At 46.3% G+C, this 17,159-nt stretch overlaps 1 protein-coding gene across 2 annotated transcripts in view; it reads right to left on the bottom strand.

Moving 5' to 3' along the window:
- Positions 1-17,159, bottom strand: part of STARD7 (StAR related lipid transfer domain containing 7) — an 88,957-nt gene that overhangs the window by 66,404 nt on the left and 5,394 nt on the right. For both annotated transcript variants that reach the window (XM_033949851.1, XM_033949850.1), the window contains exon 2: positions 2,640-2,857. In XM_033949851.1, the coding sequence (XP_033805742.1) occupies positions 2,640-2,857 (218 nt within the window). The remainder of the gene's footprint in view (positions 1-2,639; positions 2,858-17,159) is intronic.

A 17,159-nucleotide genomic window follows, 5' to 3' on the forward strand; every position in this document is an offset into this window, starting at 1 on the left:
CTCAGCAGGCCGTTTTAAATAGGAATGGCAGCGGTGACTGGAGGGAGGGGAAGAGGATAAAGAAGGGCCATGGAGCAGGCAAGAAAGGGGGCTGTTTTGGTGGGAGGGTTGTGCTGAGTGCAGATAGCGGAGAGTTGGGCCAACCTCTCCTTCCCCACCGACGCCAAAGAAGCTGCAGGCCCCGCTCCCTGAGCACTCACGATTGGCTGAAGGGTGTCGTGCCAGTGCTGCAGGTAGAGGGGGATGCTTTTGTTGGAGAGGTGTGCTGGGGGGTAGACAGCTTTGCTCGGGGGGGGGGGAGGGGGAAGACACAAGGGGGTCAGGGAGAGGGAAAGGGGGCTGCTTTGGGGGAAGGGGTATGCTGGAAGCAGACAGCTTAGCTCTGGGGGGGGGCGGGGGAATGACACAAGGACACAGACACAAAGAATGACACACAGGGGGCCATTGAGACAGACAGAAAGGAAGACATTCAGGCAGCGTCCAAGGAAAGACAGCCAGTGTCCAAGGAGAGAAAAACAAATAGACAGACAGACAGCGGCCAAGGGGAGAGAGAGAAAGAAAGACAGACACACACATCTATTCTAGCACCCGTTAATGTAACGGGCTTAAAGACTAGTATATTCATATTTATATACAAATTCAAGCAGTATAATTGAAAGATTTTATTATATTTAAGAAAATATAAAAATACAAACTCATAAGTGCTTAGCGAATCTCAGAGAGTGACCTATTTTTACATCAAACACGCTATGATTGGATGGTAAACTCTTGTTCCAAGAGGGGGTTACCTCCCCCTCTTCAGAGTTTCAGTTCTCCGAGCGACTTTTGGATTTAGGTCACTTCTCTTGAATTTTTTTTGCTTTTGCTTCATTTAGTCAGTCTCTTTATACTTAGCAAAACGACTTTACTGACTTCCAACATAGGAAACATTATCCCTGTTTTGTGTTAGAAACATAGTTGCATCCATCTTTGGCATTAACTTAACCTTCATTTTTTCACTTTTCTGCTTTCTTCTCAAAATCTATTTTTCCATCTTACCTTCCTATCTATCGAGAGATAGATAGGAAGGTAAGATGGAAAAATAGATTTTTTCCCTCCATTTCCATGGTCTGACATCTCTCTCCTTCCCTCCCACCCCCCCAGTAGTCTAATATCTCTTTCCTTTCCTCCCAGTAGTCCGACATTTCTCTCCTTCCCTCCCTCCTCCCAGTGGTCCAACATCACTCTCCTTCCTTTTTCCCCTTCCCAGTCTGGCATCTTTCTACTATTACTACTACTACTATTTCTATAGCTACCAGATTCCCCTCTTTCCCTTCCATGGTCTGGTATCTCTCCCTTCCTTTAGTCATCTCTCCTCCCTCCCTCTAGTATATTCAAATATAACATTTATCTTTCCCTTCCTCCTTTCTGCCCCCTGCAGTCCATCTCCTTTCTGCCCCCCCCCCCACTTTAACATTTCTACCTCTTTTCCATCAGTCCAACATTTCTTTCTCTCTTCCTCCTGCATGCTGCTTCTCCTCTGATCCTTCTTCCCTCCTCCAACCAACTTCTTTCCATGAGTCCAACTTTTCACTCTCTGCCTATCCCCCTTCCCCCAAGTGTCACATTTCTCCTCCCCATCTATCTCACCCTCTCCATGAATCACTTTCTGTCTCCTGCACGCTTTCACTCTCTCCTTGCTTCTTCCCTCGAGTGACATCCCTCCTTCCCACCCCACAACCCAACATGCTCTCTCCTCATGCACCATTTTTCCCTCTCCTTCACCCCATGTCCATTTCTCCCTCTCTCATCACTCTCACTCATCCTGCTTTCCTTTCCTTCCCCAACCCCACTCACAACTAATCTCGCCTCATGCACCATCTCACGCTCCCGTGTAGCACCTTTCCTTTCCCTCCCCTTCTGCCAGGTCCAGCAGCACCTCTTCCTTTCCCCATGTCCAACAGTACCTCTCTTCTCTTTCCCTCCTCCCCTGTCCAGCAACACCTCCCTCTCTCTCCCCTTGTCCAACAGTACATCTCTTCCCTTTCCCTCCTCCCCTGTCCAGCAGTACCCCTTCTTCCTTCTCTTTCCCTCCTCCCCTGTCCAGCAGTACCTCTCCTCTCTCTAGCTGCAGCTCACTGTGCTTTTAACTCCCCACACAGCTGCCGCTAGCATTAGTTTAGATGCGGTTTCATCAGGCAGCATTGGGGCTTATGCTAGGAAGGCCCGCCTCTGATGAAATAGGAAGTTGCGTCATCAAAGCAGACCGGCCTAGCAAAGTCCCCAAGGCTGCCTGATGAAACTGTGTCTAAACTAATGCTAGCAGCATCTGTGTGGGGAAGTTAAAAGCACAGTGAGCTGCCGCTGCTGGTCTGGGGTGGGGAGAAAAGATGAGGAAGGCAGGAGAGTCCCAGGAGATACGGTGCCAGCGCTGCTGCCGTTAGCGTACCACGTGTTGAGAACCTCTGGCCCTACAGGACGTGCCTTGCGGCAAGAGGCACATCCTGTAGGCAAGTCAGCTGGCCAGCGCCTCTCTTCTTCTTCAGCCAGGGCACACTTGGAATCTCACGAGGCACACTAGTGTGTCACAGCACATAGTTTGTGATACACTGATCTATACAATGACAGCTATAAGAATACTCTGTGCATCAGACCCTTACCTCTATATTGATACAGGTGTGTCCCCTCAATAGGTCTTCTCCATAATCGGAATTGTTTCCTTTCCATCACCATCTCCCAAGCCTGCCTCTCAGCTGCATCACTGCTAGCTGCGCAAGAAGTATTACTGGGATCCAAAAAGCATGGCCGTCCTGCTTCAGATCTGAACCTGTGTAACATTCCAGTCAACATCTCCATATTTCTCATCTCCTCAGCGGATCTGCAGATACAAGAAAACAAAAAAGAGAGAGTTGACAGCTTTAGCTAGTAAGACAGAAGAGAATCTGGATCCTGAAGCAGGATCAAAAGAGCAGTTTACATATGTAACCAGCAGCTCCTCAAGTATTGTTAAGATGTAGTCATGAATGGCTGACCTTTATCACCTCGTTCTTAGCTTTATTTCATTGTATGCACAGAAATAGTGGCCTATATTCTTTAAAAAAGAAAAACAACCACCCCATAATTCCAAATACGTAATAGACAAAAAACAGGACTAGAGAAAGGGATTTGGGATTTAGCTCACACCTTTTCAGATGTGGCTCAAGTCAAGTTACATTCGGGTATATTAGGTATTTTCCTTTTCCCAAAGGGCTTAAATACAAGGGACTGATGTGTAAACTGCATCATGCTCTAAGTCAGTGTTTACTTAAAATTCTCTCATCCTTGTCTTACTCTCCAATGCAAAAAAACCTTCTAGTAAAAACCTTGAATACAACCACACACTAAAAGACAGCACAGTAGGCATGCAAAACACATGCAAAGTGTGTAAAGAAAAATTAAGTTCTTACCCTCTATAATTTTCTCTCTTGTAAATAAAATGTGTCATTCTGTACAAGTGGATAGTGAATCCAAACCTGCACGCTTTGCAGAAGGTATCAACTCCTCCTCCTTCCTCAGTTTGTACCAAAGCAGATGATAGCCATGATAACAGAATATAAGGAAGGGTACAGGGATGTTCCCCAATAACACAGATCTGCTCTGCAAGAAAAATTAAACAATTTATGAACAATGTGAACCAATAAAAAAAAGCAGTGTAAAACAGCACAAGCCTAACATTTATGGAACTTATACATTCCCCAATGTAGAAATTTTCATGGTCTTTTTGAGACAGTACTCAGTAAGCAGGCGAGTTCAGCTATATGATGGGAGGGATGTTATTGAGTGAGAGTACCCAAGAAAGGGACTTGGGGGTAATTGTGGACAAAACAATGAAGCCGACGGCACAGTGTGCAGCTGCTGCTAAGAGAGCAAATAGAATGCTAGGTATAATCAAGAAGGGTATTACAACCAGAACGAAAGAAGTTATCCTGCCGTTGTATCGGGCGATGGTGCGTCCGCATCTGGAGTACTGCGTCCAATATTGGTCGCCATACCTTAAGAAGGATATGGCGATACTCGAGAGGGTTCAGAGGAGAGCAACACATCTGATAAAGGGTATGGAGACTGGAGAAACTGGGGCTCTTTTCCCTGGAGAAGAGGAGAATTAGAGGGGATATGATAGAGACTTACAAGATCATGAAGGGCATAGAGAAAGTAGAGAGGGACAGATTCTTCAAACTTTTGAAAACTACAAGAACGAGAGGGCATTCGGAAGAGTTGAAAGGGAACAGATTCAAAACCAATGATAGGAAGTTTTTCTTTACCTAACGGGTGGTGGACACCTGGAATGCGCTTCCAGAGGGCATGATAGGACAAGGGATAGGGTTCAAGAAGGGATTGGACAATTTTCTGAAGGAAAAGGGGATAGAGGGGTATAGATAAATGACTACTACACAGGTCCTGGACCTGTTGGGCCGCCACAGGAGCGGACTGCTGGGCACGATGGACCTCTGGTCTGACCCAGCAGAGGCACTTCTTATGTTCTATAAAGTACAGGACGGGATTCCAGAATGACACACCTATTTACAAGAAAGAAAATTATCAAGGTAAGAGCCTAATCTTTCTTTCTAGTGCAATAGGTGTGTCATTCTGAACAAGTGGGACATACCAAACCAGTCCCTAGAGCCTAGGGTGGGATTGATGAGCATGTCTTCAACACCGAGGACCCAAAGGCCTCATCTGTTCTTGCTACTTCACTCTGTAGAACTGTAAAAGTATGAAGAGTAGGCCAAGAAGATGCTGTACAGATCTCCTCAGGCAGTGCCCATGGTGAAGCACTGCTTCTCAGTGAATTTTCTCTCAAAAGATATCGATAACTGTTTCCCGCAGGTAATGACTCTATGGCCAAGGATGCAAATCCATCTAGAGATGGTAGCGTTAAATGCCAGCTTGACCAGTTTAGGTTGACTGGTGTGTGAGAACAAATGATCGGAGAGACAAAACTCGTTAGTGATCTCACAAGTATTGTTCTCTGCACATCCAGCAACTGCAGAACTGTCTTTTTTCTCCAACCCTGTGGAGTGAAATGCCAGCAATCATACTTTTTGATTGATGTGGAAAGCAGAAAACAACCTTCGACAAAAAAGAAGGCACCATGCGCAGGAAAACTCCAACGTCCAAAATCTTGAGAAAAGGTTCTCTACAAGAAAGCGCCTGTAACTCTGAGACTCTTCTTGCTGATTTGATAGCTACTAAGGATACTATCTTCACCAAGAGGTCCATCAAAGACACCTGCTGTAAAGAAGGGGTCTTAGTAGGACAAAGTTAAGGTTCCAAGATAGAACAGGCTGACAAAGAGTAAGATTCAACTTGAGAGCCCCCTTCAAGAACCTGGCTATACCTGAATAAGAGGAAAGGGAGACATTCACTCGGGCTCTGAAACATGAGATACCTGCCACTTACTACTTTGAGAGAACCAACTGCTAGCCCCTTTTTGAGTCCCACTTTGGAGAAACGCTAACACCACCGAGATTGGAGCTTGAAGCAGTTCCACCTTGTCTTTAACAACCAGTGCTGAAACATCTTCCAGGCCCTTGCATAAGCTGAGACCATGATTGGCTTCTTCTCTAAGGAGAGAAGCAATAACTCCCTCTTGAGTATCCCCTGCGTTCTAACTCTTCGCACTTAAGAGCCATGCCATAAGGTCAAAGCTTATCAGTTCTTCTAGGGCAACTGGTCCTCAAGTCAGTAGGCTGCCACAGCCTATTTGAGGCCACCAAGACTACCACCCCAGGGTGAATTGCAATCCTGCAGATTACTCGGCCTATCATGGGCCGCAAGGAACACACATATAAAAGAGTTTCCTTTCTGGCCACAGTTAAACTAAGGTGTCCAATCAGGCGCTTCCAGGATCGCATCTGCAGCTATAAAATGATCCACTTTCTTGTTCTTGCCATGGCCATTAAATCAAAATGCTGGACAACCCCAGCATTACACAATGCTTCAAGGCAGTTCGACTGATTTTTGGGTTGAAGAAATGGGAACACTTAAGTCCCTATTATCAGAAACTTCATTGGCTGCCCCTGGAAGCACGAGTTCTGTTTAAATGTTTCTGTCTTTGTTACAAATCAATATTTGGTCTGGGCCCCAAGTACCTGGTTTCTCAATTTAATCTGGATAGTTCTATTAGGCTCACACATAGAATTCATCTGTTCACCTATCCGACAATAAAGGCTTGCCACTACAAAAGATTCCTGGACAGAACTCTTGCCTTCCAGCCAGGCAGGCACATTACTCATCCTACCTCAATTTTAGAAAATCTGTAAAAATGAATCTGTTTAATCGATTTGTAACCTAAGAATTTTGTAACTTTCCGTTTCTTTCATTCTGTAAGCTTGCATTCGATGACTTTGTATTGTAACCACTTCGCTGTTTGTCCAGCACCTTTCGTTTTAAACTGCCTCGAAACATCATGGCTTATATTTGATAACTCTACAGTGTAACCACTTCGCTGATTGTCCATCACATCTTGTTGTAAACCCCCTCGAACTATCATGGTATATAAGAATAAAATTATTATTATTATTAAACAACAACCACTCTCTGACTTGCCTTCCAGGGATTTGTCCAACTTCTGTGGCATTAGCTGTATGACCCATAGCTTCAGTCTGTCGATGGACCACTGCCTCTGAGTCAGCATCCATCACCCTTGAACCAGGTAACCTTTGCAATGGCCTCCCCAGCCATACAGGCTGGCCTCTGTTGTCAGAATCTCCTCTGAGTATAGCTGAAGGGGCATGCCCTTTGATAGCAACTGCTGTCGAAATCACCAGCTGCTCTGTGCTCCCACTGTCTAAGGCAGTGGTATCTGGAGCAAATCCTTTTGAGGAGATAAAGGGATCAAAAGAGTCCTGCAGTGGATGCATGTGCCCCTTCACCCATGGTACCACTTCTATGGCTGCTGTCATGGATCCTAGAACTTGAAGAAAGTGCCATGCCATAGGGGCTGCTATGCTCACAAATCTTCTGTTTGCATGCCTCTGAAAGATAGACACGGCGTTCTTTCGTGTTGAACAGAATTCCCAAATACTTGAGAGACTGGGCTGGTAAACGGCAGTTCTTCTGAAAATTTACAATCCAACCCAGGTTCTGCAAGACCTGGATCACATGCGATACTGCGATAACATTAAGGATGTCAAATCACTCTAACCACAACTACACTCAGCCCATTATCCTGACCTACCCATCAGGCTTATAATTAACCAACAGGAAGACGGAGCAAACCATATTAATGTAATTTCGAGCAACGGAAGACAACAACGTACCATTAAAAAAAAAAGGATAAGGGAAATAAAACCTATCAGAACCACTACATCTACCAAACTTATCACATCCACTTCCATTCCCTGTGCGTATCTTAACACCAGATCTATCAGGAATAAAGCATTTTTAATTAAAGATTGGATCATCAGCAAGCAAGTAGCCTGTCTTTTCCTAACGGAAACGTGGCGTGGCTATTGTCTGAAGATGACCCAATAATAAATGATCTCCTACCAGATAATTTTAAAATTCACATGCTAAATCGTGCTGAAAGAAGAGGGGAAGGATTAGCAATTGTTTCTAAGGAAGGATTTGAGTAGAACTATTGGATTCCAAAATGACCAATCATTTAGAAATATTAGCCTGTAAAATTAGCAATAAGGAACTAGAAGATTCCCTTTCTTGTATATTATTCTATGTTCCGTCAAAAAGCTGGTCAAAAGCTAAAGAGGACTTTTGCGAATTTGTCCTACATAACTCAATCACTTCATCACATAATTTCTTCTGGAGATAATGCTGAAGATTCTGCCACTATGGAAGCTATGCTTCAAGTGGAGTGCTCCTTTACATACAAAGCAATATAGGCTAAAAAAATGGCCATATTGATACATCTCAAAATGGTCGGTTTCTAGGATGGTCAGCCTTTACAGGCAGCACCCACCAGTACAAAGATGATCAACCAGTTGAAATTCACTTGTAACCTCCAGATACTGCAGTAACACTCTGCACACATCCAATAATTTCAACACTATCACTCTTCCTTGATTCCAAGGGCATGAAAGCAGGCAACCACAATTCCAGATTGACTTCCTGGAGACTACTTTCGATAATAAAGATGGTACTGTATGCAATACTACGCCTGAATCCGAAATTCTGAGCAAGGGATCTCTGTATGACAATGCCTGCAATTACAACACCCATCAAAAACACAATTTTGACTGTTAAGAGCCATCAGTGAAGCTTGCTCTAGAGCAGTGTTCTTCAACCTTTTTACACCCGTGGACCGGCATAAATAAAATAATTATTTTGTGGACCGGCAAACTACTAAGACCGAAATAAAAACACATTTTCACCCAGTCTCCGCAAGCTCGGTCCCCACAAACCATCTGATCCCATCTGCACAAGCCTCAGTTATGATTTTATATTGAACGTATTTTATTAAAGTATAAAAAGAAACAATATTCTGTACAATTGTCATTTTATAAATATAAATATTCAGAGCAAGGACCAACAAAACCCCTGTCTCCCCTCCCCTTCACATATATCCCCTCTACTATCAAGAAAACTGAACAAGCCAAATTATTACAGAATGCTACGCAGAAATATCATGCTAACAGAATACTGCAGTCAACACATGACAGGAATAGTGTTAGGCTTTGCAGTCCCCAGTTATGTCTCTAGCAGGATATATATTTCAAATCTGACATATTGTAATGACAAAATAGAAATAAAATGATTTTTTTCTACCTTTTGTGGTCTCTGCTTTCATCTTCTTTCCACTCTTCCTTCCAGCGTCTGCCCGTTCCATCCACTGTCTGGCCTCTCCCCCTTCCATATGTATCTGACTTCTTTCTATGCCCCTCTCCCCTTTCCATCCAGCCTGTGCCTCCTCTCTCCTTTTTACATCATTCATTCCAGCTTCACTGCTTTCTTCATTTTTATCTCTCCTACACCAGATCTAGCATCTTTATCCCTCTCTCATTTCTCTGCTGACCCCCTTTCCAGCATCAATCTCTCTCTACTTTCTCATTCCTGTCTCTCCCCTTTCCCTCCTCTAATCTCCCTGCCAGCTGTTTCCTTCCTTTTTTCCTTCTCCCTTCCCTCCTCCCCCCTATCCAACAGTAGCTCTCTTCCCATCCCTTTCCCTCTTCCCCTCCCAGCAGCATCTCTCTTTCTACCTCCCTCCAGGTGCAGTAGCAGCTCTCCCTTTATCCATCAGCTTTCCAGCCTCCAACAGTGGCTTCCTCTCCTTCCAGCAGCTCTCAGTACTTGCCTGCATAAGTGATTTCCTTAGGCAGCCTTGGGTCCGTTGCCGCCTCTGAGGAAAGGGGAAGTTGCCAAAGTGAATCACTGCCCTGGTAAGTATAGAGCTGCTAGGAGAGGAGACAGCCACTGTTGAAGGCTCCCTGCACATTCGTGACACCCCCCCCCCCCCCCCAAGCCGGCAAAAACAGCTTTGCACTGCAGGCCCTGCCGCCCAAGACGAGCCGGAGGCCCCTATCCGCCGCATTCTGCACGTGGGCAGGCTTTCAGCACAGACGCTGCTGATGGCCCCAATCCACACGCTGCCCCCCACCGCGCACGCTGACCATCTCCCTTCTACTTGCAGCTTCCCCGCAGCCCTCTTCGGCGACTCGGCAGGGGCAGCGATCAAGACAGGCTGCAGACGTCGGGATCTTTCCTCTCTGAGTCCCGCCTATTTTGTTTCAACTTCCTGTTTCCGCATAGGCGAGACTCAGAGGGAATGCCCGACGTCGGCAGCCTGTCTTGATCGCCCGAGGCTGGGAGGAACAGAAGATTTCCGCGAAAACCACCAGGGCAGGAAATTTAACAACGTCCATCTTGCCGGCCCTGCGCGGACCGGCAGGAATTTTCTGCGGACCGGCACCGGTCCGCGGACCGGCGGTTGAAGAACTGTGCTCTAGAGCAGGGGTAGGGAACTCCGGTCCTCGAGAGCCGTATGCCAGTCGGGTTTTCATGATTTCCCCAATGAATATGCATTGAAAGCAGTGCATGCAAATAGATCTCATGCATATTCATTGGGGAAATCTTGAAAACCCGACTGGAATACGGCTCTCAAGGACCAGAGTTCCCTACCCCTGCTCTAGAGGTTTACAGAGTGCTCTTGCTAGCACCCTTAGGACCAAATTAAGACTCTACACTGGAAAAGGCCATTGTACTGGAGTAAATAGGCACAAAGCACCCTTCAAAAACCTAGCCACATCTAGGCCCAGGCCCAAAACTCGAGAGCCCCACAATCTGAACTTTCAAGGAGTCAACCGCTATGGCCTTTTCCAGTCTTTTCTGCAGGAAAGCAAGCACTACAGATATCAAGACTGAGCTCAGGTTTTCACTCCTCTGAGCACAGCAAGCTTGGAAACACTTCTAGGCTTTCACAAATGCGGCCAGTCACTTTCTTCTAGATCTTAGAAGGGTGGACACCACTCCATCCGAATAACCTTTGCATGCTAGCACCACACGCTCAAGAGCCATGCCATGACCAAAGCGTTCTGGATCCTCCAGGGTAACTGGACACTGCGTGAACACCTTGATCCCTTTGCAGACGGACCAGATCTGTATACCACTGTCGCCTCGGCCAGTCTGGTGCTACTAGAATCACCAGTCCTTGGTTTGTCATGATTCTGCGCACAAGTATGCATATCACGGGCCACAGAGGAAATAAATAAATCCTGCCTTTGGCCAAAGTTGCACCAGTGCACCCAAACCAGGGCAGTGAAACATAGAAACATAGAAATAGACGGCAGATAAAGGCCCACGGCCCATCTAGTCTACCCACCTTAATGTCCCTCCCCTACCTTTGCCCTGTGAAGAGATCCCATGTGCCGATCCCATTTGGCCTTAAAATCAGGCACGCTGCTGGCCTCAATCACCTGTAGTGGAAGACTATTCCAGCGATCAACCACTCTTTCAGTGAAAAAGAATTTCCTGGTGTCACCTCGTAGTTTCCCGCCCCTGATTTTCAATGGATGCCCTCTTGTTGTCGTGGGACCCTTGAAAAAGAAGATATCTTCCTCCGCCTCGATGCGGCCCGTAAGATACTTGAACGTCTCGATCATGTCCCCCCTCTCTCTGCGCTCCTCGAGCAAGTATAGCTGTAATTTGTCAAGCTGTTTTTCGTATGGTAGATCCTTGAGTCCCGAGACCATCCGGGTGGCCATTCTTTGCACCGACTCCAGTCTCAGCACATCCTTGCGATAATGCGGCCTCCAGAATTGCACACAGTATTCCAGGTGGGGCCTCACCATGGATCTATACAATGGCATAATGACTTCCGCCTTACGACTGACGAAACCCCTTCGTATGCAGCCCATGATTTGTCTTGCCTTGGACGAAGCCTGCTCCACTTGATTGGCAGACTTCATGTCCTCACTGACGATTACCCCCAAGTCTCGTTCTGCTACTGTTTTTGCTAGGATCTCGCCATTAAGGGTATAAGACTTGCATGGATTCTGGCTGCCCAGGTGCATAACTTATATAAATCCTTCAACTCTGACTCCTCAGTTTCTGGTACCCACGACTGCGACTCGGAATTTCACACTAGTAGAAATACAACTATGCACTGGACTTTATTCTTACATCAGAGAAGTACTTAACACATTGTTGGTGGGAAACAAGTAAACACGTTTTTCGCATACCATCACTAGAGAGCGGGAGCTACAAATTAGCGCTGGGATGCGGTAAAAGTGTAAACACGACTATTCGGCGAATTAAAAATTATGCAATCTATCGTTGGATGTTAGGAGATGAAGAGATACCTGACGATTCGTGGAATTAGGGTCGGGAGATCAAAATTGTAAATAAAATAGCAGTAAATTCAGTTGTCTTTCCTTAAATTTCTTCAGTCTAAAAGAATATTTTTTTTAATTTTGAAATTAATCTTAAATGTGTTTATAACAAAATAATTTTAAAATAAAGAATTCAATAAGAAAAGAAACTGAAAGTTTTATTCAAAAATAAGCAATGGTTCAGTAGTTACAGCTATTTTACACGAAACGTAATTTCCCGTGCAACATTAAAAAAATTTGCCTACTTTTCGGTGTAGATCGGCAAAAAATGCTCGCAAACAATATGTTAATTATGACTATTATTTGTGAAATGGGACATTTGAACTTGCTGTATTTTTTTATTATAATTTAATTTTATCAGGAGTCTGAGTCGGTACATTTTTATTGGCTGCGACTCCAGGTACCCAAAATTGTCTCCAACTCCTCGACTCTGACTCCACAGCCCTGATCCAAACCTTTGCTTCCTGGCTCATATCATCGACTGCGATGCCATCAGATCATAAGTCCGATGTCCCTATGACTCACAATGCTTCCTGAATCAGTGACCGCTCCCCGAGTTTCAGAGTCTTCCAGCTGAAGAAATCCACTTGCACTCCTGCCACATGTGCCACCAAGAGCAGCAAGAGATGGCATTCTGCCACTGAATCAACACCTGGGCTTCCAAGCGCAGGGATAGCACTCTTGGTGCCCCCTGGCAATTGATATAGGCTACTGCTGTTGTATTCTCCAAGAAAAATCATACCGTTTTGCTCCACAGCGCACTCCTGAAAGCCTGAAGCGCCAGATGGATGGCTCAAAGTTCCAAGCAATTGATCAACAACTTCCTCTGAGAAGGGGACCAGCATCACTGAACCAGAAGCCCTTTGTAGTGTGCACCCCAGCCGTATAGGCTAGCATCTATCGTCAGGATCACCCATGTGGAGATGAAAGGGGAAATCCTCATAGAAACATAGAAATAGACGGCAGATAAGGGCCACGGCCCATCTAGTCTGCCCACCCTAATGTCCCTCCCCTACCTTTGCCCTGTGAATAGATCCCATGTGCCGATCCCATTTGGCCTTAAAATCAGACACGCTGCTGGCCTCAATCACCTGTAGTGGAAGACTATTCCAGCGATCAACCACTCTTTTAGTGAAAAAGAATTTCCTGGTGTCACCTTGCAGTTTCCCGCCCCTGATTTTCCACGGATGCCCTCTTGTTGTCGTGGGACCCTTGAAAAAGAAGATATCTTCCTCCGCCTCGATGCGGCTCCTCAAGCGAGTATAGCTGTAATTTGTCAAGCCGTTCTTCGTATGGAAGATCCTTGAGTCTCGAGACCATCTGGGTGGCCATTCTCTGCACCGACTCCAGTCTCAGCACATCCTTGCGATAATGTGGCCTCCAAAATTGCACACAGTATTCCAGGTGGGGCCTCACCATGGATCTATACAATGGCATAATGACTTCCGCCTTATGGCTGACGAAACCCCTTTGTATGCAACCCATAATTTGTCTTGCCTTGGACGAAGCCTGCTCCACTTGATTGGCAGACTTCATGTCCTCACTGACGATTACCCCCAAGTCTCGTTCTGCTACCGTTTTTGCTAGGATCTCGCCATTAAGGGTATAAGACTTGCATGGATTTTGGCTGCCCAGGTGCATAACTTTGCATTTTTTGGCATTGAAGTTGAGTTGCCATGTCCTAGACCAGCGCTCCAGTAGGAGTAGGTCGTGCATCATGTTGTCGGGCATTGAATCTTCATCTGTTGTGCATTTGCCCACTACATTACTTAGTTTGGCGTCATCGGCGAATAATGTTATTTTACCTCAAAGCCCTTCTGCCAAGTCCCTTATAAAGATGTTGAATAGGATCGGGCCCAAGACTGAGCCTGTAGCACTCCACTGATCACCTCCGTCATTTTGGAGGGGGTGCCGTTCACCACCACCCTTTGGAGCCTACCTCCAAGCCAGTTCCCAACCCATTGCGTCAATGTGTCACCTAATCCTATAGAACTCATCTTGCTCAGCAACCTGCGGTGTGGTACACTATAGAATGCTTTGCTAAAGTCCAGGTACACGATGTCCAGGGACTCCCCAATATCCAGCTTCTCCGTCACCCAATCAAAGAAGCTGATCAGGTTGGATTGGCATGATCTCCCCTTAGTAAATCCATGTTGTCGGGGATCCCGTAGATTCTCTTCATCCAGGATCTTATCCAATTGGTGTTTGATTAGAGTTTCCATTAGTTTGCTCACTATCGACGTTAGACTCACTGATCTGTAGTTTGCTGTCTCCATCTTTGAGCCTTTCTTGTGGAGTGGAATGACGTTAGCCGTCCTCCAGTCCAACGGGAAGCTGTCTGTACTAAGGGAGAGGTTGAAGAGCACGGACAGTGGCTCCGCCAAGACATCACTCAGCTCCCTAAGCACCCTGGGGTGCAGGTTGTCCGGCCCCATTGCTTTGTTAACCTTGAGCTTTGACAGCTCACCGTAGACACTGCTGGGCGTAAACTCAAAGTTACTAAAAGGGTCAACTGAGCCAAACCTTGTCTGTAGCTGAGGGCCAAGCCCTGGTGCTTCTCGGGTGAAGACTGAGCAGAAGTATTCATTTAATAGTTGGGCTTTTTCCGAATCCTTTTCCACATAGTCTCCGTCTGGATTCCTAAGACGTACAATCCCGCCTGAGTTTTTTCTTCTGTAACTGATATACCTGAAGAAGGATTTATCTCCCTTCTGGATGTTCTTTGCCAGAGACTCTTCCTCATGCAATGTGCTTCTGCTGACCAAGATAGCTACTGCAGCACATCCCTCTGCAGGCACCATAAGAAGAGGAGCATGTTCTGGAGAGGACACAAGTGCACCCTTGCCCAGAGAACCACATCCATGGTCGCTACCCAGCACCTGCAAGTAATGCCAGGCTGCTAGAGTTGTCTCGCTCTAAACTCCCATTTCTGATACAGAAGCTTCACTCTGCGGGCTTCCAAGAGGAACACTTTGGTTCTCCTTTGTGTCGAACTGGACTCCCAGATACTCCAAGATCTGCTTCAGCTCTAGGTGGCTCTTTCCAAAAATTGACAACCCAATTCAGTCTCTGCAGTAGCTGAATCACTCTTTGCACAACTGTTCTGGCTTTGCATTCAGACTGGACTCTTATCAGCCAATTGTCAAGATACAAAATGTACCTGTTCTATATAGGCGTGCTGCAACTACCTCCATCACCTTGGGGAAGGTGCATGATGCCTTGGCCAGCTTGAAGGGTAAGGCTGTGAACTGAAGTGCTGCTCCAGCATATGGAGTTGCAAGAACTTCCTGTGCTCTGGAAAAAATAGGAATGTGCAGTTAGGCCTCCATCAAATCCAGGGAGGTGAGAAATTCTCTAGGCGCTACCAAAGCAATTCTGATTTCACAGTCTCCATCCAGAAATGTGATATATTGAGGGCCGCACTGACCAACTTAAGGTCTAGAAACAGCTTCAAGTCTTCTGAGCCTCTTTAGGGTACAATGAAGTATCTCAAGTAGTTGCTAGAGCCCAAGTCGTCTTCTGGTATGAGCTCTATGGCTTCCAGATCTAGTAGCCTTTGCACTGTTGCTCTGACTCTAACCACTTTTCCTGGCTTCCCAGCCGGAAGAGGTCTGTGAGAGGATAAAAGAAAATCGAGCTTGTAACCCACCTGTATAATATCTAACACCCAACGATCTGAAGTGATCTCCACCCACACTTCCCAATAGGTTGATCCCCCTCCTCCGATGCGTGGAGGACTGACTGATGTCTTGGCATATAACTTCTTTTTAGGAACAGCTGTAGAGCAGGATTCTTTAGACTGGAGGTGCCTGGTCTCTCTGAATCTATGCCTTGAGCTCTGAAAAGATCTCTGGCCCGAAGGCCCTCCCAAGAGCTGGCGATATTGTCTTGAGGCCCAAAAATTAATGCACCCAGACCCCTTGGGGTTCAAGGTCTGCTATCTGGTAAAGTCTCTGGCTTGTGATCCTGCACACTGGTCATATCGTCCAGCCCTTTCCCAGGATTAATTGTTCTTAAAGTGTAATTTACTCAAGGTCTCCTTGGAGGAGGCATCCCCCACCCACTGTCTGACCCACAGCATTCTGCAGGACAAAATGGAATAAGCAGTCATTTTGCTCACAGATATCAGATACATAATCCACTCCAGACATCAGAAACTGGTGATCCCTCATGGCCATTGCTTCCGGATCATGGAACAACTTGAAGCGCAAGCCTGGGTGACAAAAGACACCAATACAGCTGCTTTTAAACCCGAGGCTGCAACTTCAAATAGCTTCTTAAGAACACAATCTAGTCTGCGGTCCTGGGCATCCTTTAATATCACACTGCCTTCACTGGAAAGGAAGGTACGCTTGGTAACCTGCACCATCAGAGAATCCACTTTCAATGGAACAAAAAGCTGGTTAAATTGCAGCATCTATTTGCATGCACTGCTTTCAATGCATATTCATTGAGGAAATCCTGAAAACCCGACTGGATTCCGGCTCTTGAGGACCGGAGTTGCCCACCCCTGGGATAGAGCATTGCCATGGCTTTGGCTGCCCAAAAGGGTCCCTCCAGGACCTACCAATGGCCAACTATATTTTTGTAATAACTTGATGAGTGGGGAAACATGTAGTCAGCACTTTTGTGCTCATAAGTGAGCACTATGCAGCTGAGGACTGCAGAGTTTCTATCTTTAAATCCTGGAGGAATTCTGTAATTATCTCCAAAAGCACTGAGGGCATAAACATACTGTGTATAGTTAGGTCCTCTATGAGATCAAGGGCCTCCACCAGATCCGGCCCTGCTAGACATGAATCAGCTTTTCCTAGTACTGATGACCCACACTCAAAAGTAAGGGGATTGATATAGAGCCCTCGTTGTCCCAGGCCTCCTCAGACTGGACCTTCCCATCTTCACATGGCACTGTTGCTGGGGAATTGTGCTCGGGGGGGGGGGGGGGGGAGGACAACCCCCAGCAGCAGCATGGCTGCGATCCCCGAGGGTTCCATGCAGCCCTTGTTAATCACATAAGTTTCAATCATCATATTGATGAATTCCGGAGGAAACCCGTGTCCAGGACATCCAGACAACTCCTGCGGATGCTCCCAAGATCCTTTCTGGGGTTTTGCAGCAGCAGCAGCAACATAGTTGCACTTCTCTGGGGACGTACTTTTGCTGCTTCCCAGCCCAAACCTGGACTATCTACCTGCTCCTCGCACCGTCTGGGTACTAACACCCCCCCAAGGGGAGGCTAAGCCAATGCTAGGCTAAGCCAACGCTCCTTCCCCTCATACAACGCATGGCACGTGGGACATGAATGAGCCTCAGATGGTCATCTAGCACAAATCCAAAGGTTATCTTGGCCTGAGGAGT

This window comes from Geotrypetes seraphini, chromosome 6 (genome assembly GCF_902459505.1).
Source record: "Geotrypetes seraphini chromosome 6, aGeoSer1.1, whole genome shotgun sequence".
NCBI lineage: Eukaryota > Metazoa > Chordata > Amphibia > Gymnophiona > Dermophiidae > Geotrypetes > Geotrypetes seraphini.